This window comes from Harpia harpyja, chromosome 1 (genome assembly GCF_026419915.1).
Source record: "Harpia harpyja isolate bHarHar1 chromosome 1, bHarHar1 primary haplotype, whole genome shotgun sequence".
NCBI classification, from domain to species: Eukaryota; Metazoa; Chordata; class Aves; order Accipitriformes; family Accipitridae; genus Harpia; species Harpia harpyja.
In genome coordinates this window covers 80466669-80490479 of record NC_068940.1, presented here as the reverse complement: position 1 = coordinate 80490479, position 23811 = coordinate 80466669, and the positions used below count along the sequence as shown (strand labels likewise).

General features: G+C 38.6%; 1 protein-coding gene across 2 annotated transcripts in view; it reads right to left on the bottom strand.

Moving 5' to 3' along the window:
• COL28A1 (collagen type XXVIII alpha 1 chain) overlaps positions 1–23811 on the bottom strand; it is a 95024-nt gene that overhangs the window by 9383 nt on the left and 61830 nt on the right. For both annotated transcript variants that reach the window (XM_052801549.1, XM_052801540.1), the window contains exons 24-29: positions 21014–21082; positions 17588–17656; positions 10338–10406; positions 8171–8239; positions 2511–2579; positions 39–119 (exon numbers count right to left, since the gene is read on the bottom strand). In XM_052801549.1, the coding sequence (XP_052657509.1) occupies positions 39–119; positions 2511–2579; positions 8171–8239; positions 10338–10406; positions 17588–17656; positions 21014–21082 (426 nt within the window). The remainder of the gene's footprint in view (positions 1–38; positions 120–2510; positions 2580–8170; positions 8240–10337; positions 10407–17587; positions 17657–21013; positions 21083–23811) is intronic.

The window sequence follows — 23811 nt, the reverse complement described above, 5'->3', positions numbered from 1 at the left end:
TATTGTGTAAAATTAAGTAATATGAAAATGTGTTTCACCTTTGGTCCTGGAGGTCCTGGGTCTCCAGCCTCTCCTTTGGCACCTTTGCTCCCTGGATCACCTTTATCTCCATAGTCTCCCTAATTTAAAACACCCATATTAAACACAGTCAGTAACTCCAGTTTTGTTGACAGTCAGAGCTGGAGTTATGGTTTGATGAGCTTTTAAGATAAATTTTCAGATTTTTTTTTTTTGTGTGTGGCTTAATTCAGGAGCAAGGGGTAAAGACATCTTTATGCAAATGTCAAGAATTTAAAATTTTTTACTCTTCTTTGATTTTCTTGAAGTCTAAAACAATGTTTATTCTGGACCTATGTTAATTCAGACCTATGGAGAGACATAACTGCCTTACATCAGCCAATGTACTGAAACTCACACCAGCTTTGTACAGAACCGACAAGAAAAACTGGGATATTGCAAAGAACAGAGGAAAAGGCACGCCTGGACTGTTACATCCATTGGAAAATACGTAGTTTCACATTCAGAAGCAATTCTGCACTTTTTTCCTCAAGTGACTAAACCTTTTGATTTCCAAAAAGAGAAAGCATTCAACATTATGGTATTTCAAGAGACAGTTTTCACGTAATGTAAGTATGAAACATACTATCAAAAGATTCGGGTTCTAAATTAGACACTTCTTCAAGAAGGAGATTATGCAGGACAGTTTTTTACTTCTCTCTGGAAGTTACTGACCACGTTACATTTCACTTGAAATGTTAAAGGTCAGAAATTTATCTCAATTACTGTCTACTTTGATATTATTCCTCATTATTACCCAGCCAATGGAATCACATAGATACCTCCTGTGTTACAGCATTTGCCATGGTGACTATCAATTTTAAGGAACCCTTTTGATTGTCTCAATCTGATTCTGATCTTATTCAAACTGGTATAAACCTCAAAATTGTACACAGCTCCTCCACACATTAAGAAACCAGTCTTCACTAAGTAAGCTCTTGGAAGACAGTTTCTATTCTATTTCACAAAATCATAATATCCAGCAAAGGATATTACTTTCCATTACCTGTCATGAATTGAATCTAACCTCATCAAAATTAATGTCAGCGTAAGGGAGAGCAAATATGATCTACTGACTGCAGTGGTGCTGCTACTCTCTTACACATAAATATAGGAAAACCTGATCTCTTTGGTATTTGGCACTTATATGAAATTCCTACTGAACTAAACCATTCATTTTCATGTGTGAGAGGTCTGCTATATTAACAGCAAACAGTAAAATCGTGAATATTTGGAGAGATTTACATGGGGTCTTGAAGATTAGTCAAGATACAAGATGAATATGAAGAAGAGTGAAAATATTGCAATTATTATTATAGTATGTAGCATTTGGTATCTCAGAGAAAACAGAGTTAGGATGCAGAAATTTGAATCTGTGTGAAAGAGCTTGATATTCACCGTTGCATAAAAGCTCCAAGCTGTAGTAGCTTGAATAATAAAGAAGTCTGAGAAAGTGTTATATAACGTGAGCTAGTGTAGACCATAGTACCATGAACATCATTAGTGCAGGCAACAAATGGCTGGGGCTCTGAATGGGTACTGCCTGCCTCAGGTGACTACAGAAGGGATTGAACTCTTATTTGGGTAACGTCTTAAAGTTAGGGAGCCTGATCATCTCTGCTCTCCCACGAAGACTGCCATGGTTTTTTTTCTCAGGCTTTTCAGACAGAGCCTTCACAATAAATTCAGTATTTCAGCTATGTTGTAATATTGCAGAGGGGCTGCCGAGCTGGCCCAGGCCCATGCTGTGAATTAAAGGTAGTGTACTGCACCATGCATTTACATCAACGCTCATTCCTCCTGGGGACACTGTTCTTAGTTGTGTATGCACATAGCTGGTCTGCACATCCACATTGACCATAAGCCCTGGTTTCCTTTGGCAAGGCTGCTCCCATCAGAAGCTGCACATCTGAAAGTCACTAATAAATAGCCAAAGTATTTAAATTCTCTTTGCACAAATTTTGTTAGGTGGGAATAGGTATATGTAGGAAATTCTTACAATTTTTTTTATCAACCAGGAAGTTGTTCAGTAAGGAAAGATTCAAGCTTCGGCTTCAATCATTGTAAAAAAAAATGAGTCAAATAAAACAAAGCCCTTAAAATACATTAGTCAAAAAGCAATTCTTTTTTTGTCAAAGCCTGGCAAATAAAAGGATGTTTTGTAATACCTGAAAAATATCTAAGATAATGTATATGAATACATAATTTGACTAATTTTATTCTCCTGCTAACAGGTATGACCTCATTCTAGATCCTACTTTAGAGCCTGGTCTTTAATGACAATTAGGATTTTCACAGACTTCAAAGCTGACAGTAAGTAGTAGGCACTTACCTTGCTAGCTATACAAGGCAATGTCTTGCCTTCTATTTATCTTCAAAGACCTGTCACACTCAATAACCAATAAAGGAAGAAAAAATTACCTTTTTTTCCTTACTGCAAACCTAGGATTTACCTTTGGTCCAGGAAGGCCAATTCCTATTGATCCCTTTAGTCCAGGAAAACCTTGATTTCCTTTTTCTCCCTGAACAGAATAAGGAAAGTAAGTTTAACTGAAAATTAAAGTAAAATCTATGCTGTATCTATTCATTTTATAACATTCTACATCATAGAGAAAGCCAGATATTTGTATTATGCAATGAAGCACATAATTTTCAAGACAGAATTGGTCTAAAGCTGGAGAAATAAGCAATTGGGTATGATTCAGAACACACATAAAGCCTTTATAAAGTATATAATGAAGAATTTATTCCTGATAAATTAAATGAAATATTGTCATTTCATTGAAACAGATGAAAGACAAAAGTAACCTCATTGAGGCCCAGACAGTTATTCATCCAGTCCACAAGCAGTAAAATGAGGTCCAGCACAAAGATTCTCTAGAAATACACACCCAGAATCTCTGCAGGGTTGACTAAGTTTTTCTGATCTTAAATAAATAAATAGACATCTCTGCTTTTCACAATGTGGAGAGCAGAACATCTTTCTGCTGATACTTCAGAAGGCAGTATCAGTCCAGCTACAAAGTTCAAATTTGCTTATAATGATTGTTACGCATGCCGTGCTGCATGCACACAGACTTGAAAAGCATGTTCATGCTCGCAGTGTGGGCATACAACATGTTATAAAACACAGCTGTAATAAAATACATACAGAAAATCCTTCACAGCATCTGGCTTCCAGAAACTTTGCTGCTTTATTTAATAGGGTAACACAAATATTTTCTTCAGATCAACTGCTGTATGCATTTTAAACACAGCTGGGGTGATTATATTCCCTGGTACCTAAATGCTTCACCATAATTCACATTACATACATAATTCACATATCAGCAGTGCCCGGTTGTCGTGGTTTAACCCCAGCCAGCAACTAAGCACCACGCAGCTGCTCACTCACTCCCCCCCACACCCAGTGGGATGGGGGAGAAAATCGGGAAAAGAAGCAAAACCCGTGGGTTGAGATAAGAATGGTTTAATAGAACAGAAAAGAAGAAACTAATAATGATAATGATAACACTAATAAAATGACAACAGTAATAATAAAAGGATTGGAATGTATAAATGATGCGCAGTGCAATTGCTCACCACCCGCCGACCGACACCCAGCCAGTCCCCGAGCGGCGATTCCCCGCCCCCACTTCCCAGTTCCTAAACTAGATGGGATGTCCCATGGTATGGAATACACCGTTGGCCACTTTGGGTCAGCTGCCCTGGCTGTGTCCCCTCCCAACTTCTTGTGCCCCTCCAGCTTTCTCGCTGGCTGGGTGTGAGAAGCTGAAAAATCCTTGACTTTAGTCTAAACACTACTTAGCAACAACTGAAAACATCAGTGTTATCAACATTCTTCGCATACTGAACTCAAGACATAGCACCGTACCAGCTGCTAGGAAGACAGTTAACTCTATCCCAGCTGAAACCAGGACACCGGTGCAGATACCAAAACCAGTTCCAGAGAATGTCAATGAGATCAGGAGCAGTCATCACCTGTACCAAACCTAGCCTATGAGATGCAAGTACAAGGTTAGTTAGTTTTATTTTTCAGTCAAGAGCTCTCAGGCTGTCTCACTAAAGCATCTTTTACTAACACTTGTATAGCTGCTCACAAATGGGCCTAAAGGGGTTATATTGCTCATAATGGGCAGAGAAATACAAAAACGTTTCGAAATTTATCAAGACTCCAGCCTTCACCAAAGGCACGCTAGTGCGGAGGGACCGACCACTGACCATTCCTGCTTTGCTGGATAGGGGCTCATGGATTTCTGCAGGCAGAGAAGCAGCTGCACAGTGCACAGCCAAGTCAACCTTCTCTTCTTTGTACTCAAGGCTCCTGAGTCCCATGAGTTGGGAATTCACCAGGAGTTAGACGATGAGATGCAGCTCCTAGAAGAGGCAGTATACTACGAGTCATGGTCCATGGATGGTTTTCCCTGTCCAAATCCAAGATTTGACTGAGATCCTTCTAAGACGGGAGCTTCTGCTCACACATGGGTGCGTTGTGGTCTTGCCCCATGCTAGGCAAAGGCACCCGCTGCACTCTGCTGTTCACATCTCCACTGGAGCACTGCCTTTACAGCCGTGTCCTGTGGGAGCCTCTTGGTCCACTAGCCCTAACTCAGGGAGCTAAAATGCTCTCCTTGTCACTGGGGCTACCGATCACTGACCTGCTAACAGGCAGCCTCTTGCCTCTGTAAGCAGAACTTCCCCCCTTCCCTCTCCCCAATTTCTTACAGCAGCAAAAATTCAGACACTGTTACGTAGACTCTGGAGACTGGAAAAGAAACTTTGATGCACCAAATTACATAGCTGATTCACTAGGAAAAAAAAAAGAATTGCTTCCAAATAGGAAATATTCCTAAGGCAATGGAACGCACAAGGCAATTTATTTTGTGCTGTTGGAGGAACGCACAGTGACTATTTAATCTAATTTACTTTAAGTCACTTTTCAGCAGGATTGTGCTTCCTGGGTCCTTCACATAGGTTATTAATGCAAATGGCTTTTAAACATAGTGAAACAGTGTGCCAGCTTGTTTCAATGCTTGCTGTCCAGCACTGGGACTGACTATCCTTCCTGACTAGAGTCATCACACAGCTTCCTGATTAACACCTTTGCAGATCTGCCAAGCACATACATATGAACCAGAATTAGGATATACTGTGTATTCCAGTCGTCCTTCACTAATAATAAATGTCAGATCCGACAAAACTATAGATTTATTGCTGCCATTTGTTACAGCCCATTTGACATTGTTAGGATGGTGTTCAGGCAATGAAAACTGAATGAGACCTACTGTTCTAAAAAAATCCATACCTGTACAGCTGACGTTTCTCACAGGCATACATGTGAGTTTTATCCTCTAAAAAGTCAGCTGCAGAACCAAATCCTGCTTCCTCTATTTGTGCAATCAATCAAAATATGAAGGATTTATCATAGATACCACAACTGAACATTTAGTAAAAACCAAGAAGTGTGCTGTATTAATTTGAAAATATTTATTGCTTTGCCTGTTCAACCCAACCTACATAATTAAATTCAAACTTAACCATTAGTCTTATCATAAAAAACAAAGTGCTATGCATGTAAAAATGCAGACCCTTGGATCCCTGACCCTAATATCCTGCTAGATGACTGATCAATAAGCGGACTTTTATGTAAAAATGTCATTCTATGAACTGAGTGCAGATCTGAGAATGTCTAGACTGTGGTTTGGAAAGGAAACCAAGCATAAAAAAAGAAGACCTGTGAATGTAGCTATCAACATAAAGTTACTTGAAAACCATCTCCTTTTTGACATTCTGTTCTTGCCATATGCAGACTGAGCTCTATGTATATATAAAAAAAATACTTGGAGTGATATTGATAGTTCAAATGCAGGAGTATAGTAGCTTTAAGCTGATGAATAGTGGCCAAAAAGAATGAAGTTTGACATGGCTATGAAGAGACAGAAGGACAGAAGAGACAGATAGAAGCTCAACAACCATCAGTGTATGGAGTAAACAGGCACTACAGGAACAAGACAGTTGCCAAAGTTGTTCAGAAAGAAGTTGTTCCTAAGAATTACGTAAGAATAACTATAATTTTAAAAAGTGATTGTTAAGGGAAGAAAATCTAAATGACAAGACTGTACCTACACAACTCGTGGAAAGCTACAGAAACACCACCAGCTGAGTTTGATCCACCTCATCACTACAGTTTTTGTTTCAAACCCAAAGACAAAGACCTTCCATAGCCAGAGCACGTGTTACTTTCCTACATCCCTAAACTCCATATCCTTATGTTACAAACGTGCCTTCGTCTGACAGTGTGTGTCAGTGGACTGTGTTCTTCCACTGGAAAACTTCCGTAATGGAACTGAGTTCTCTACACTTCTAAAATATGCTTTAGCTATTTATTCATAGCAGTGCCAACATAGCATCCAAAACTTGGGGGTGGGGGGGAGGTGAGAGAGAGAGATGTATATGTACACACTGAGCATATTTTGACCAACCTTTATCCTTTTTCAGGAACTGAAAAAATATTATCTAATCTGTATATTTTTTCATGTATCATCAGATGCATTTGATTGCTGAAACATTTCTGTTCAGAATGGCAATTGTGCTTTTATAAATAACCTCACATACACATAGAATTAACAGAGATATATCCCAAGTATTAGATTCTGCAAACACATCAGAAATGTCTATTAAAGCCAGGCAGGAAATAGTTTTCCTATACCATAAAGCCATACAGAGATGGCAGAAATTCTTCTATTTTCCGTAAGAATAGAGCAAAGAGCCTTCAGCAAACAAAGGAAGAAGAGAAAAGAAAATAAGAAGTTCCTTATGCCCTCACATTAAAATATGTAATAGCTTTGTGGTTACTGATAACAATTAATATAGAAGAAAACTGCAAACAGATCAGAACCAAAGGTCTAGACAGTCATGACTCTAACCGTGTAGAGATCTGTCTAGCAAAATCCTGAGATGAGATAAATCAGAATCTATTAAAGAGAGTTACACAATAAGGAGAAAAGAAAGAACACAGTAAAGTATGTTTTTATGCCATGAAACACCTCACAGTGAAAAAAGGAAGGGCTCTCTGCAGTATGAAGAGGGAAATGATTGAACATGAAAATAAAAATAGAAGACATTGAAGCTGGAATTAGAGCAAGTACCGAACAAAACAAATTCAGAAGGAATCAGTGCTTTTCTGGTAGAACTTGTAATTCCATGCAGAACCAAAGAAAGATTCTCCTCTTAAACATTTTGCCAACAAGGTACATTTAAATGATTTTTTTTGTTTGTTTCAGCATGTCAGTATTTTCCAATGAAAACCTATTTTGTCAATGAATTCCCTGGTGGCTTTTGTGTCTACAGCCAACTGCAGTATAGAGAGGCATCTTTCCCAACCCAACTAAAAGAACGCCCATCGTAGTGAATCATTAGTGGTTTGATAACCTAGAGTTGGAGAGCTAAGCACAGTCCTCCTGATCCAGGGAAATATTCAATCATATGGTCAACTTTAAGCACACTGATTTAAGAGAAATAGGAGAAACTTGGGTTGTTCTCCACTAAAGCCTCCAGTTTTAATAATTTTCTTCCGTACATTTATGACAAGGCAATTTATTAACTTTGAATGTTCAGAATATGTTACCATGTTTGTGTTTCTCCTTATAAGACGAGAAGTTGTGGTTATGGCTGGAACTGGGTGAGTAAAAACCTGATGAAGAGTATGTGGGAGACTGGCTAATTTCTTTTATATTCCTGTATGTGTTGTTTGACTTATTTTGACATGGTAGATCTCTGTTACTGTTTTTACAAGGGCATCCAGAGAAAACCCTGGATGTTTTCTTTGGAGTGTCCTTTAAATCTAAGTAAATCAGTAAGATGTGGCAGAGATGAGACTTTTTCCAGGTTAAATATACCTGTAACAACAAGAATAATAGGAGAGCAATTGGATGCTGCCAAAACTCAACAGTTAAAGTAAATATTACAGACCTAATGAACAAGAAACTTACATATACAATGAATATTTGCAGGAATTCACTGGCCCAGTGGCAAAGAGAAAAACAGACAATGAATCTCCTTAAGAGACAGTTTTGAGAAGAAATTGGACAGGTATCACATTAAACTGGATTACCTTGTTTCCTTGTATGCTGTCGCCAGGGGGGCCAGGTGGACCAGGCAAGCCTTTCTGTCCCATAACACCCTGTAACAGTCAGTGAGGCAAAAAAAGAAGAATTAGGCGGTAAGCTCTATTCCTGTTGACAGTAAGGAAGTCATCTCAAAGTCACTGCAAGCAAAAAGTAAAACCATGTCAAAGGCTAGGTCTGATTCTTCTTTGGTTTATGGTTTCTCGCTGTGGGCCTTAGTAATTATAATTGGCAAATTCCCAGGAAAGCAAAGGAACATTTAAGCTGAAAATAATTAAAGAATAAAATCTGCCCATGACACAGTGTTATATTTTCCACAGTTTTTCCTGCGTAGAAACCAACAGAAACCATCTTTATACAACAGCTTCGTGCAATCACTCCACACAAGAGAGGCACAACAGTAAAGGCACAAAGGACCAGAGCAATAAAACCCAGCACAAGTAAATCTGCCAGGCAAGTTAGCTAGTTCTTGTGCACCATGTCTATATGCCCAGCCCCCGTGGTATCACAGTCTCTGAGAGCACCAGTCACTCAGAAAATTGTAAGTGGGAGGGGAAGAGAGAAAAGCCAAAGCAGCACCTGCTGATTTGTGTCAATACAGTCAAAGCCAGGTAAAGCCCTTCTGCTTTGGAGGCAGGCTAATCTAACATTTCAAAGTGACAAAGTGAAGCATATCATTTTGATTACATCAAAATCAAATTTTTTCTTCCCTTTTTTGTTCTTTATATTTAGTTGAAAAAAGCTTTTGAAATTTGACCAAGTTTCATAACTGTTTCTGTAGAGGTCAGGTTGGATTTTTTGATTACTGTCTTATAATAAATAGTCGCCACGCTCCAATACAGTAAATGGCATTCATTCAGTGGTACGTAAATTACCTACATTTTGCATATGTTGAATATTTAGGCAGAAGTATATCAAAACTTGATCATCATTAAATAGAAATATATCTCAAATATTTAACTTCTAGATATTAGTGATGTTTGAAAAGTCATCATTCTCATCTGTGTAGACATAAAATTTGCCACAAACTTTGACAGAATCTCTTGTGAAAAATACTGTTAATCTATATATTTTTAAGCAGGGATTCACACAAAACATTGTGCTAAATAGCTTGTCTCAAGAACTAGATGCTACAAGCAGGTCCTCACCCTTGAAAACAAAATAATGTTTCCCCACAGAGAACATATTTTTCATTCTCAAAGGCTTTATGGAAGCAGCACGTAGTGTCACACATTTGTAGGATTTTGTCACTCAGTCCAAACCTCCTTTTTTTAAACAGACTGTGTCTATATGATTTACCAAGATACTGAAATTGCTGCAGCTTTCAGAAAGCAAGGCAAAGTCAGACATTCTGAGAAAATATTTGTGCTCTGTCGCTCACTGCATTTCTGTAACAGGTTGGTAATAGCAACATTTCTCCTTTCAGATACTAGTTTATCCAAAATGGCAGTGGAGACTTCTGTTAATCTCTGCTAAGGAAATCACAGAAAAAGTTACAAAGGTGTATCTATTTTTAACTTAAGTTAAAGTGGAGAAATATACACAATGTTTCTCTTCATTCCCTTTATAAAAATAATTGATGGGTACACCTATAATAAAGAAATCCAGGCATGCATTGAACTTCTTTTCTTACCAGTATGTCTTTTCTGAATTATAAATCACTTCAGTGGAGGGAGGAAAAAATTGCCCAGATGTTGCATGCTGGCTGCTTATGGAATTAACTTTCTGTTTTCATGCTTCTTTCCTAATGGTTTTACTAATGAAATTAATTGGATTCAATTTCATTGAGCAAAATTTGCAAACATAAAATTCACATTTAACGTATTTTCCACCACAAAAGAATCTCTTGGAAACAGAATAGATACAAACGGAAGAAATGCATCTTTTAACTAATTTATCCACCTGATAGTTCTGTTCAATTTCCAGCTGTAATCTCATAAAGTTTAGCTGCAAATGCAATTTTCATCCAGTTAGTATTCCTTCCTAATCTGGTTGGTAGAACTGTATGGTCAGTGCCCATGTTTTTATGCTTAATTTCTCTGGCAGTTGCACCAATGTAAATCAATATGAAGATATTTTGGTGTCTGAGAGATCAGAGTCTGACAGGCAGCATCACAAAAGAGCACAAAAGCTTCAACATGGCATTGTACCAACCTTGGGACCAACCGTTCCGCTTCCCCGTGGCCCCGGGGGCCCAGGATAGCCTCTCATTCCAGGGTCTCCCTGAAAATAGTCACAGAAATGTCTGTAATTTATCACCTATTAACTGTTACATCTTCCTCCACTTATGCAGCAGTCAGTCAAACTACACAGTTTAAAAAACAAAATAAACAAATGTTACATACATAAACAGTTGCTTTACAGATCAATATTAAAAAATGCCCAAAATGCAGGCCCCCACATTATTTAAGCTCCAGGTGAAGAACATTATTCCCCAAGCAAAGGTCCATGTGATCAAAATCACCAACAGTTAGGCCTCTAATTTGCAAACTTACCGGCTAAAGAAGAAAAGCAAACTCATTTAAAAACAACACCATTTTTCCATCACGTTCTGCAGGGGCTTACCAGGATGGACAGGGAGCTTACTAGTGGGACACAACAGTCATCATGCCCTTTACTGATACTGTGCTTGTTCTGAAACTAGAGATATTTAATTTCCAGAACTGTCAAACTAATGCGTTTATGAAACTAAATGAATTTTAATAGCATTGATATAGAGGAACAAAAAGAACAGCCCTTTCTTTATTTTCTTAAAAAGCCTTAATGCACACATGTTTAGCTTAATTTCTTGAGGAAATGAGGCTTAAGGGATACTCTGCCTGTGTTTCTGCTTGTCTATGTTAGTCCTTTTTTTTCTCCCAGTATATTTTGAACTTATCAGTTGATTTCAGCCAAATTCATCAGAAATGTAGAGGCCTTGAGCATATTCATTTTCGACAGTTTTGGTGATAATTGGAGGCTGGGTAAAGGAAAGAGATTCAATTTTTGCTTTTAGTGGGGGAAAAAACCCAGAGGGGGGCTCATCCCTTAACCAGCAGGCAGACAGAAGGCATCAGCTGCTTGGCCAGGGGAATGCAGGTAACGCTGAGCCCGGTGCTGCCCCGCATGCTGCAGATGAGCCCAGGGAAGGAGATGGGGCTCTGGGGACATTACTGGTAGGGGAAGGCACAGGGACATAAGAGGCAGTTTTACCTTCCACAGTCCATAATTGTACAAATGAGGGAATAGGAACACATTCAGCACATGATCCCTAGAAAACTCCCATCAGTTTGAAAAGAAAAAAGAAATCTATAACTAATAAATTATAGATGCAGAAAATTCTGAATCAGGTTTAGCAAATGTCCCTAAACCTATGCCTGTGCAGGCAAGTGCAAAAGAAAGAAATGTTCTGATATGCTATTGATCATCCAATATATTAACAACAGAGCCAAGAAGAAATTGTATTTCTTGTCAAAATAAAAAATTTCATTATAAAAACTCTGCATTGTACTTGTTTTGGCACTCAGAAAAGCTGTGGAAATGGCTGTGCCTGCAGAGGGAGCATTCTAACTAGGAGAGAGGTACAAGTATGAATCACACAAATCACAGATGACACTTGAGTTGTGGTAGGTGAAAAGAAACAACATTATCAAACTGATTAAAAAAGAAGGAAACAAAAGTACAGAATCTTTTACTGACTTCCTTTACTTTTGGGGAGGAATGTGTGCAGTCATTATAATGACTGCTTTTAGGTGACACACCCAAGGTTCAATTTCTAGCGAGAGATGACTCCAATCTGTGTTTTTTATATATGGCTATGATACTCTTATGCTAAGTCCCGACATATGTGCTATTTATGTAAATATATTAGGGCCCAAACTATGCTCAGGTTTGATGGATTTGGAAAGGTGGGAAGGCTTAGATTGAGTTTATAATGCTTTCCTTCTTGATGTAACATTTGGCTTCTGAAATTATTTTCAATTCCTCTTTCTTCCAAAGCACTGGAGACTGGGCAATTTGAGTCAGGGCATAGGCATGGTACATGGATGCTCTTAGCTTTAAATTGGTGTGTCAACTCATTGGGTTAAACTGATTGCCATGTTCAGTCAGGAGGAAATTTCTCCCTCAGATTTGATCAGAGAGGGGAGTTTGTTGTTTTCATCTAGTATGGTTTGGAAAAGGGAACTAAAGAGAGAGCTACTCTCTTTAGTAGTATTCTTCTTAAGATGACCTGAGGCTTTTATATCACACCTTCCCTGCTAATGCAAAGAGCCAAGATATTGGCAATGCCCTTGAACTTTTTGTCTCCCCCCCCCCCCCCCCCCCAATTCTAGCTATAAACTCTTAAAGATTACAATCTTAAGTACTTAAAGATTATAGCACTTAAGTCTGGTACACGGTGCTTGGAAATGCCCCTCTGCAGTGGGATGAATGGTAGGTATTCCTGATCTTTTAAAACATGCTCAGTTTCTCAATTCCTCCTGCAATGCATTTTCTTACAATGAGCTTGAGATTGTCACGTTACTAGGAAATACTGAGAGTCTAGGCAAATGTAGTCATCTTCCTATTTACTACCATCTATTATCAAAGGAATAATTATTGGTCCTCAATGTCCCTGCAAACCATAATACAACCTTAAGCTGTTCGTAGGAGAACCCTTCATGAGCAGAAGTTGCACAGAGCAGCCAAAGCTTTCTCTGCCCAAGCCTCCTTCTGAAACCTGCCAGGGGTGCCAGAGCGAAGAGGTGGATATACAGATAAGGCTTCGCATTATAAGGTTTTTTTAGGAGATCCTGGGCTGCTGTGGCCTGTGAAACAGCCTGTAAGCTGCTGTGATGGAAGCTGAATGGGAGGTTACCAAAAAAGTAAATGATTCCTTATGGGCCAGTATCAAATATACCTACAACATGCTCTTAGACCAGCCCTGACCGAAAAGAGTGTAAGGGTGACTTGAAGTCATCTGCCTCTTCCCCCCATGGGTAACACATTCTTACACAGGGTCGTTGCAGGTGAAGGATCAAATTTTAGCCTCACATGCTTAGTTAATACCAGATGTCTCACTGAAAAGCTCTTTTGTAGAGCTTTTGAGTAATTCTCAAAGTTTCTATATTTATTGGCTTAGAGAAAAAATACTTTTATTTTGTTTTATGAGTTGTGAAGTGGAGCAGTTCTTTTTTCTAAGGTGTGACAGTAAACTGTCCTCCAGGGAAGTAATTTCAAGAAGGATTAGTACTGTTCTTTGATGAGGTCTAATTTATTTCCTGTATTGTGCTTGTAGACAAGCTTGTCACCATCAGCAAAACAGTGAACTAGAAAAACACCACTGAAACAAGAAATAAAGACCTGAGTCAAGACAGTGTAAAGTAGGTAATTCCAATGTCTATTCCATACCATTTGTTCAAGAAAATTCATTACATGACCTGATGGTCACCTGAAAAATAAATCTTGGCTTCCAAATATATACACCTCATTTACTGTGAAGCATGTGTATTTGATACTGAAACATACAACGGACACTGCAAGACTCTGTTTAGTGAAAACTAGTGGATATAATGGTATGTGTAAGAAGAACATATTACAAAAAAAAGACATTGCATCTCTACTTTCCACATTTTAGTTCAAGTAGACAGGGCCCAAGCTGCAAAAGTTGTTTATATTGCAACTGGATCCAGCCCAAATGTTCATGCACTAGGGACCATGCTAGGGGTTTTAATAATCCTTCTGCTATCCAGTTACTGAGAATGAAGCTTGCTTTCTAGTGCTAGGCTCTTGCTCTTGAATGTCTGTAACCCACCTCCTAATCGTCCACAGTGCTTTTAAATCAATCTTTTATTATATTCTGACATTATGTGCTTCTGTTTTAATGCTACAGAAAATAGGGTGCTGCCAGGATTGAATGCATCCCACATGTTCCAATTTTTTTTTCATGTGAATTTGACCTCTGATACATAAAATTCCTATCTAGCAGTGTGCACATATGTGAGCCATTTCTGAAAGTGGGGAGAACAGAGCTCTGATTCAGCTGAGTGGAACATTCCTATATAATGATACTCAAAGGCATTTCAAATTAACTAGTGTGTAAATTTATGAGTCTCCTTTATCAAATAAATGTTCTTTTTTATATGCAGAGATTGTTGCTGTTCTTATATTCACGTTTTTATGTGGAAGGGATGAGAGGTAGCCAATGCACTTACATTTTATTTGAAAAAACAGAAGATTGTCGATTTTATGAACTAAGTTCTGGGGGAATTCTTGCAATTCAAGTGAATTGTTTTTCCTTGTGGCACCTTTGCTACCAGGAAATTATGTAGAGACTAAGGATTCAAAACTTTGTATAAGCAAACAGGATAAAAAAATCAGGGAGATGTTTATATAATTCATTTCTTTTTTTCCAGTGTACTCTACACCATGTCTGGTGTGGATGCACAGAACTAAATCACAGATGTGACTATCTATTCGGATAATGCATGCTTTGGTGCAGCAGTCACACGATTCCTGGGTTGTGGGACCGCTCAGACCTCTTTTTGGTCCAGAACCCAAAGCACAGTAAATGGGTCCACTGGAGATTCACTTCAACAGCACATTTCCGATCCAGCCTAAACCACCCGTGAAGATCACCCAAGAAGACTCTGAGCTTGTACGTGTGGCTGCCTGAATTAGACTGACTGCACATGCTGAGGTCTTGCTCCTTAGGCTGTATCACACCCAGGTCCCACAACCCGTTCTATTAACCTGAAAACACAGCTTCCTTTGCATCCATGTTTTTCAACAATTTGACTCTTAGAATCAAGCTACCTAATTCTGACAATTTTTGTGACAATGGCAATGACTTGATGGAAATGAGGAAGATACTTTTAATTTATATGACAACTCTGATCTGACCTGAAATTGTCAGAAAACACATGAGAGTAGTGTTAACAATGTATCAGTTTGCCTTTGCCTAATCTTTTGCTGGCTTCTTTATAGATAATGAGTTAGGATGAGAGTTTCTATTACTAGATATTCCATTGTGCTATTTCCTGTTGTAATTAAATACTATTAAATTATAAGAGCCTCACCTCTTGGTCACAGCTATTTCACTTTTGCTCAGTCAAATTCAGGTTGAAGGAATGGGCCTATTGCCAAATTTATTATTAATTGGTAACATTCAACTAACACAACACAGGTCATATTCCTCCACAAAAGGTACTACCAATAAACCTTCTTTACTAGTACCGTGAATAAACTTCAGCCCACAGATCTGGGGGGATGGTAATACTTCTTATGCTGTTCATGGGTGAAGAAGAGACTGACAAGTAAGGATGTGATGTCTTTATAAAGGAATGTGAGCAACTCACTTCAACTGGCAATGATGTAAATCACTTAGAGTACTATAATAGCTAATCTATGATTTAATTAAATATATATGTTATTATATCACAAGACTTACAGTGGTTTAAGAATAACTGAAAAAAAGACTAGATCCCATGTTCTCCACTGCAAAAACTGGATGTATTTTCTTTCACTTTACAGCTTTTACCTCCTCCCCTCTAATGCACTTTATGATACCGTATTGTACTTCCATCATTCATGATCTGTGTTGGAACTTTCCTAATAATCATACAGCCAAAGAATTGCTTGTCCCAGCAATTACATGAATTCAAGATTGTAAGAACAAAAGGGACTTGTGACGCACTTTTAGATCTCTCATATAAGCTAGGCACTATGACTTTCCTAAGTGCCTTTCTGTATACCTTGTATATTTGTAATACTTTTTAGAAACACAACCACAAACATTGATTTTAAAAATTCCAGTTGTGAGAAATTTCACTGCAATGATTCTAGTGGTTTCCTTTCACTTAAAAAAAAAAAAAATCTTTTATTTCCATTTTGGATTTAACTCAAATTTGTTTATATTAACCCCCTATATTCCCACTGAAATTCTGATTTATATTTCTGGGGTTTGTAATCTTTCGACCCTGGCATCACAGTGGGAGATCATCTTATTTGATTACCTGACATGACCTTCCAATTCCTTTTCTTTGGGAAACACTACTTTCTAGAATTACGCATTTAGGAAGTGAGGGGGAATTCCAGACATAACGATGCCCCCAGACATTCTGTAGTCATAAGTTACATTTTTATCAATATCTGCCTTAATAATTCCATATAAGATTCTAGGATTTTAATGAATTGTTCCGTAGTACCAAAAAAAATGTCTTATAAGACTGTATTATATCAAGTCTAGTATCTCTATTTGGAAAAGATATAATCTCATACAAAAAAATCTAATTAGTTTAGCTCTATGTATTTTCTGTAAGTCTATATTGAATAACATAATTGAAATTACTTTTAGTTGTCTAGTAGTTTGTGTCATGGGCCAGACCTTGCATTACTATATGTGAAATATCTTGTATTGATAAGCGGTAATTCAGAATAGCAGCACAAAGCCAGGTTTCCCAGATCCCATTGTCAGGCCATTCTATGGTCATTCTAAGGTCAGGTCATTCTAAGGATGAATGTCCTTCAGTTTTTCCTTTATTGTGGATATGTTTTTAAGGGGTTATTGTTGTTGTTTATTTTAAATGGGAATTCTAATGTTCTGGGAACTGAAGTTGAAAGTTCCTTCTGTTTGGGAAAAAACTTGCTTGGGAGATATTTATTTTGCTTTCTCCTGCAACAGGCTGCCTGTTTCCTATTTCACATATGTAACAAGGAAATCATTAATAAAACCACTCTGTGGGATATTTTAAAGCAATTTCTTGTATGATTTCAGTCTTAAGTCTCTTTTTTTCAACTTTTATAACAGTAGTCACAATGCAACTTTTTAGGTGAGTTACATACTGCTTAGAACTTTATAACACTTTAGCTAGTCTGTGTTTTATGAAAAAAACTTTGAAGTATTTGAGTGTTGTATTTCTAATCCCTTTATCAGGTTTTGGTTTTTTTTTTTTTTTTTTGCTGCCAAGTTTTACCTCTAAACTAATATTAATTCTAGGTGAAGGTTTATAGTCTTATTCTCTTAGGAATCCATTTCAAGGAACTTTAAAAATACCTCACTAGTTCCATGTAACCGACATTTCCCCTGACTCCTTTGGGGCCTTGTCCCTTGCACTTCTGTGGGAGAAAGGAAGTGCGTAATTATTAGGCAATACTCTCCCTGTGTTGGATTCTGACTTCCACGTAGAAACTCCAGCATTTAGAAACATCCTGGGTCTTTGGATGTATGGAAAACCTGCAGATTTGCATCAAATCTGGGGATAAAGAACTGGTTTGTATCTACAATGGCAGAAAAGTCTACCGCAAGCTTTTCTTCTAACTGAAAGTGGGAGATGAGATTGCAACATTTTGTCATATATATGCCGTTCTAATCTAATGTATTTTTCGGAAGATGTTTGTCTACCTTGTCTACTAGTCAGATGCATGTACTACCATTGTACAAGTACCTTTGGTCCAGCATCTCCCACGCCATTTGGGCCTGGTGGTCCCGGGGGGCCTGGTGGTCCTGGAGGTCCCTGGTACAGCAGAGGAATAAAGCATGTCAGTAGTTGTCCCAAAGGAAGAGTATTTGTCTTCTTCAACAAAGAAGAGAATTTCAGCAATTGTTACTGATCTCCTTGGTTTTGCTGTATTTTGTCAAATTCTTCACATTTCTGACGCGTACTGAGCAACAGTCATCCTCAGTCCCAGGTGGAAACCTGAAAAGGCTACCAGAGTGGTGGAAAAAAAGTCCAGCTCTTGCCAAAGACCACTGGAGTTGTTCTCAGCTCAGAGAAACCAGTGAGAAAGCAGACGTTGCTCCATGATTCATACATGGCAGACATTACACATTTTGGATACCGGAGCTAACCCATCTAAATCTGGGCGTTGGGTAACCCTAACATACTTTGGTGTACTTTTGTTCGATAGTGTCGTGGTTTAACCCCAGCCAGCAACTAAACACCACGCAGCCGCTCACTCACTCCCCCCCACTCAGTGGGATGGGGGAGAAAATCGGGAAAAGAAGTAAAACCCGTGGGTTGAGATAAGAACGGTTTAATAGAACAGAAAAGAAGAAACTAATAATGATAATGATAACACTAATAAAATGACAACAGCAATAATGAAAGGATTGGAATGTACAAATGATGCACAGTGCAATTGCTCACCACCCGCCGACCGACACCCAGCCAGTCCCCGAGCGGTGAATCCCTGCCCCCCCCCACTTCCCCGTTCCTAAACTGGATGGGACGTCACATGGTATGGAATACACCGTTGGCCAGTTTGGGTCAGGTGCCCTGGCTGTGTCCTGTGCCAACTTCTTGTGCCCCTCCAGCTTTCTCGCTGGCTGGGTGTGAGAAGCTGAAAAATCCTTGACATTAGTCTAAACACTACTGAGCAACAACTGAAAACATCAGTGTTATCAACATTCTTCACATACTGAACTCAAAACATAGCACTGTACCAGCTACTAGGAAGACAGTTAACTCTATCCCAGCTGAAACCAGGACAGATAGTCTGCTCTCCTGAACTCCCTGCTCAGTCCCTCACATCCCCTTCAGCTGCCCTTCATACTATTGGAGGCATCCCCAGCCTCCCTTTCAGCATTCATAAGGGAGATGTCTTTGCCCCACCATGCTACAGAGACTTAGCTACATAAATCTTGTCCATGTCTGCCAGTGGTTTATGAAGTTGGTCTTTCCAGAACATGGGGCATGGAAAGGCAGCCTGAGAAGGAGAAAGATGCATGCTACAGCACAACAGAACCTTCACGCATTTCAAGGACATGGACTCATGTGGTGGGGAGAAAACACAAGCAGCTTTTACTGAAGCCGGAGATTGAGTTGCAGAGAAGCATGACTCTTACGGCCCTTGCAGATGGGAATCCTAGAATAGACATGATTTCAGGAATACTACTGCAGAGTGAAGCATTTTTTTTTTATTGCCTAGTCACTAATAGAAATGCAGGAAGTGCATACACGTAAGTTTATCATCCTGTGACTGGTCAGACTACAACCAGCATTTGTATAGTTTTATTAATCAATGGTTACTAAACCAGGCTTCTCTTGAATTCTTTGATTAATTAGAAATAAAAAGTTTTCAGATTCTCACTGACCTCTCTGATTCTGTATCTACCAATACTTCTTTTTCATATAGTTTAAACAGATATCTTAATTTGTAAAGCTTACAACTTCAGTTCCTATGAGGTGTTTTAAGGCCTACTAAAAGTTCATCAGTTGTCTATTTGCATCACTGCCTTATTCATGACTGCCTTTACATTTGCTTTTCATTTGTATTTGGGATGACAGCAGGGTTTTTTCATCTGTTTGCATGTCCCCTGTTTAATGGGTCTGAGTCTGTTACTGGCACTCCTTGACCCTCCAAAGAGTCTGGAGCTGGCCTAGTGTCCCTACGTGCTGTGAAATGTGTCAGGTACATGGCATTACACCAGGAATTCTGAGTGAATGCCCTCTGAACTAATTCTGATCCCAAAGGATATTCCCAGGATCAGTTTGAATGATAGAAAACTGGAGCTGAGCCGTGACTTATTTCAAAGCACTCAGGTCCCACCTCAGTGTATTTTGGAGTGTCTTTGCAGTTGTAGTTTGAAATAAAGCTGAATTACAGACATAAAGAAAATAATGCTAATGGAAGTTTGACATGTGGTGGTTGAAGAATGGCAACAGTATTTTCACTTTCTAGTGAAATGTTGGTCAAACATGTCTATGTGGCTTTGGATGACTGAAATTTAGGATGATACACCCTTGTAATGGAATGTGCCAGCTGGAATACTCAGGCATTAGCCCCCTCTGGAGCTAACCATCAGAAAAGCAAGGGGGGAGAAAATCTTCAAAAAGGAGGATTTAACCCCCTGGTATGAAAAGCAGCTGAAAAACCAAGGAATTGAAGGCTGCAGGATTTGGCCAAGCAGATGTTATTAGAGATCTTGAACAAAGAACAGTAAAGAAAAGGGAGGGAGGGAAGGAGGGAAGGAAAAGAATTCAAAGCAGTGATTGTATTAAACATGTATGAGCAGCCATGAAGATTTTTATGGAATAACACGGTATCCCTTTCATGATGCTGAAATGAGAACAGATTATATCTGGTTCCGACTGCCTGTAGAACCAGCACTGTATCTAGGACAGGAAAGGACTTCAAAAAATACGTGAAATATTTAAATTAGCTAAAGGATGAAAGAGAATATTAATTGCACTTAGTTAAGTAACTAAATATTGAGTTATCACACTGTCATGGTTTAACCCCAGCCAGCAACTAAGCACCATGCATCCACTCACTCACTTCCCCCCCCTGCCCCATTGGGATGGAGGCGGCAATCGGGAAAAAAAAGTAAAACTGGTGGGTTGGGATAAGAACAATTTAATAGAACAGAAAAGAAGAAACTAATAATGATAATGGTAAAACTAATAAAATGACAATAGTAATAATAAAAGGATTGGAAGATGCAAGTGATGCACAATGCAATTGCTCACCACCCGCCGACCGACACCCAGTTAGTCCCCGAGTGGTGATTCCTCCCAGCCCCACTCCCCCCTGTTTATATACTAGACATGACGTCACATGGTATGGAATACCCCTTGGGCCAGTTTGGGTCAGCTGCCCTGGCTGTGTCCCCTCCCAGCCTCTTGTGCCCTTCCAGCCTTCTCGCTGGCTGGGCATGAGAAGCTGAAAAATCCTTGACATTAGTCTAAACACTACTGAGCAACAACTGAAGACATCAGTGTTATCAACATTCTTCTCATACTGAACTCAAAAACATAGCACTGTACCAGCTGCTAGGAAGACAATTAACTCTATCCCAGCTGAAACCAGGACACACACAGTAATTAATTTTCTTTGTAGAACACAAAATGCAGAATTAAAATTGTACTTACAGCTTCACCTTTGTGGCCATCACCTTTTTCTCCACGGGGTCCAGGTAGTCCTGGTGGTCCCCGGCCACCCTAAATACAAAATAGTAAGTCAGCCATCTTGCCAGTAATTGGATCATCATGATGTAACAAATATTAACAAATATGTAAGGAAACTATTTATATCCTTTTAGAAATATGGAATACCAGTTACCAGCTCTTGTAATTTGTTCGCAAAGCTCAGAAATTTTTGTGCTTTTTTATTTTGCTTCAGTTGATCAAATTAAGATTTCAGAAAAATAGGAGTTCTCATTAGGAAATTATTAATTTCTAGATTTGTAGTTGCAGAGAGAAATCTTCAGAACAGTGACTTTATCTTCAGCCAATCCAAAGTTGAATTTATTTTTAAAAAGTTAAACTTCTATGACTTTGGGGGTAAGTCCTGACATTTGAACAATGAATTTAACAGTACTGAAACATAATATGCCAGCCTTAAGTTATCATATGTGGTGCATTTTCTGCTTCCAGGTAATCACATTGGTTCTCTGATACAGTAAAGCAAAACTGCATTCTACAAGGGAAAGAAGTAAAAGAAAGAAATACAGTTGGTTACAAGAAATATATAATTTCTCTTAATTTAGCCTAAAATGCCCTGTATCAGGAGACAATCACTTCTTCTGTTGACTCTTCCACTGACTCCCACTAAAGATGTGTGCATTTGCAAAACCTCAATGCTTCCTTTCACGACCAGAAGAGAAGCAAATAGCAATCTTTTCCTCTTCCCTCATTCCAGTGATCGTTTTCCTGACATTTAGTGAGAAAATTAACTAAGCTTGCAATAGACTGTTCTTCACAGAACCAAGAAAGAAAACATATTACTCTGAGGTATCCCTCAAGATATGCTGGCAGTCTGTACCACAGATATTCACATGACAGCACTGCCAATCGGAAATCCTTATTGATACTTGTAGGTCACACATCCACACCACTCCTAAGCACGGTATGGATATGGCCATACAGGGAGAAGTGTACACCCTTCACTCAGTCCCACATAACCAAGAAACGTAAACGGACTCTCCTGTACAGGATTGGAGGGTCAGTTGTTAATATACATACAGATAACTTATCCTGAAGAATACATACGAATAGCAAATATTTCCCTGTCCATTCCAGTAAAAATAAATAGGTAGAAAAGAGAAACTACAAACGACTGAAAACTGCTGTTTGATCAGTGCATTGTGCGTTGCAATTTCTGCAATAACATAATGCTTCAAGAAACCATGAATGGAATCCTGATAGCAGCTCTGATCTCAGCAGCTGGTCTGTCTGAATACAGTGTCCATGACTGGAGAACAAACTGACTTATATTCTAGTTAGATATCCAACAAAAACAGACTTCAGGTCCAGATTTCCTGTCCCATGAACATCTCTACCATAGACACAAGCAGTCAGATCTTCTTAACCAATTTAGCCCTGTCAAGGAAAAATGAAAGAGCTGCTTTGGATCTCCTAAAGATATACGTCACAGGTTTAGGTTAGGAGGTAAGTGAATGAAGAAAGATGAGGCAGACTCAATGTTCTGGTTAAGATGAAACCCTGAAACCACTTTAAGATGGAATTTGGGATAGGGATGCAAGCATGCCTTATGCTTAAAGAAAACTGTACATGGTAGGTCACTCCTGTGTGAATCTCTCCTGTCCTCTAGTCTAAAGGGATAGTTTCACTGGAAGACTTTAAACACAACCTGACCACCAGATTCAAACTGCATCAGCCCTGAAAGATGTTTCTTCATGTTTCCTAATTTTCAAATGATAGAATTCTGATCCAGTTCTGTAAAAATTTAACTGAGTGTGCTTCTAGTTCATAAATAGCTTTATAATAGAAAGCAAATTTTACCTCTTCTTCATTCTTAATATCCATATTTCTTAAATTGTGGATAAAATAAGAAAGGTTTTAGAAATGTTTAATAACATTTTTTTTTAACAAGAAAGGAAACCATGGATCATGAGTTCACCTCTATTTTTACTTCTAACTCCACTACAGTAAAAACCGGCCAAACAGATGTTTTCATTTAATCTTAGCATACCATTGTAAATACCAAATACATGTTACCACATTCTTTTCTGTAAGAATTGGGATTTTGTCAAGTGGCTGGTTTTGCCATTAGTAACACAAATAGAAATCTACTTAAGCCAAATCTATGGCCAAATCTGCTACAAGAAACAGTTCTCTAGTCCAGATTATTTAATTTTTTTAACAGCACATTGAAAAATACACAAGAGATGGCCCAGGAGCAATTCTGTGATTACTGCTTCCCACAGTTTTGTGGGGTCTGGAAAAGACAATCACAGTGACTCACTCTAAGTCAGTGCACGGGCAACAAGGCAAGTGCTGTTGATGTCACAGATGGCATGCTGAATTAATTCATCTACTTTGCCAATGTTTCCAGGGCAGGTTTTAAAGTAATTTTCTGAAGCAGTAATATAGACACAGTTGCTTCTACACTCTTTCAAAGAAAAAGAAAAAAAAAAAGGATAAACAGAATATAAACATAAATCTGGTGCCCATGGTCATTGTTAAGAAAAAAAACAACCACCCTAATCAAAACCTAAATGATTAAGTATACAACTGGACAATTAAGTCATGTTCCTTACTTCTTGTTATAAGAAAAACAGAGTGAAGTAGTGTTCTAGAATACAGACAGAGTAAATAAATTCAGAGTTTTTGAAAATTAAAAAATATGAGCTACTGAATGCACGTAGATCAATGTGCTATCCAGCATCCTCTGGTGGGTGTACTGGTAGAAGTCTGTCAAGACAAGA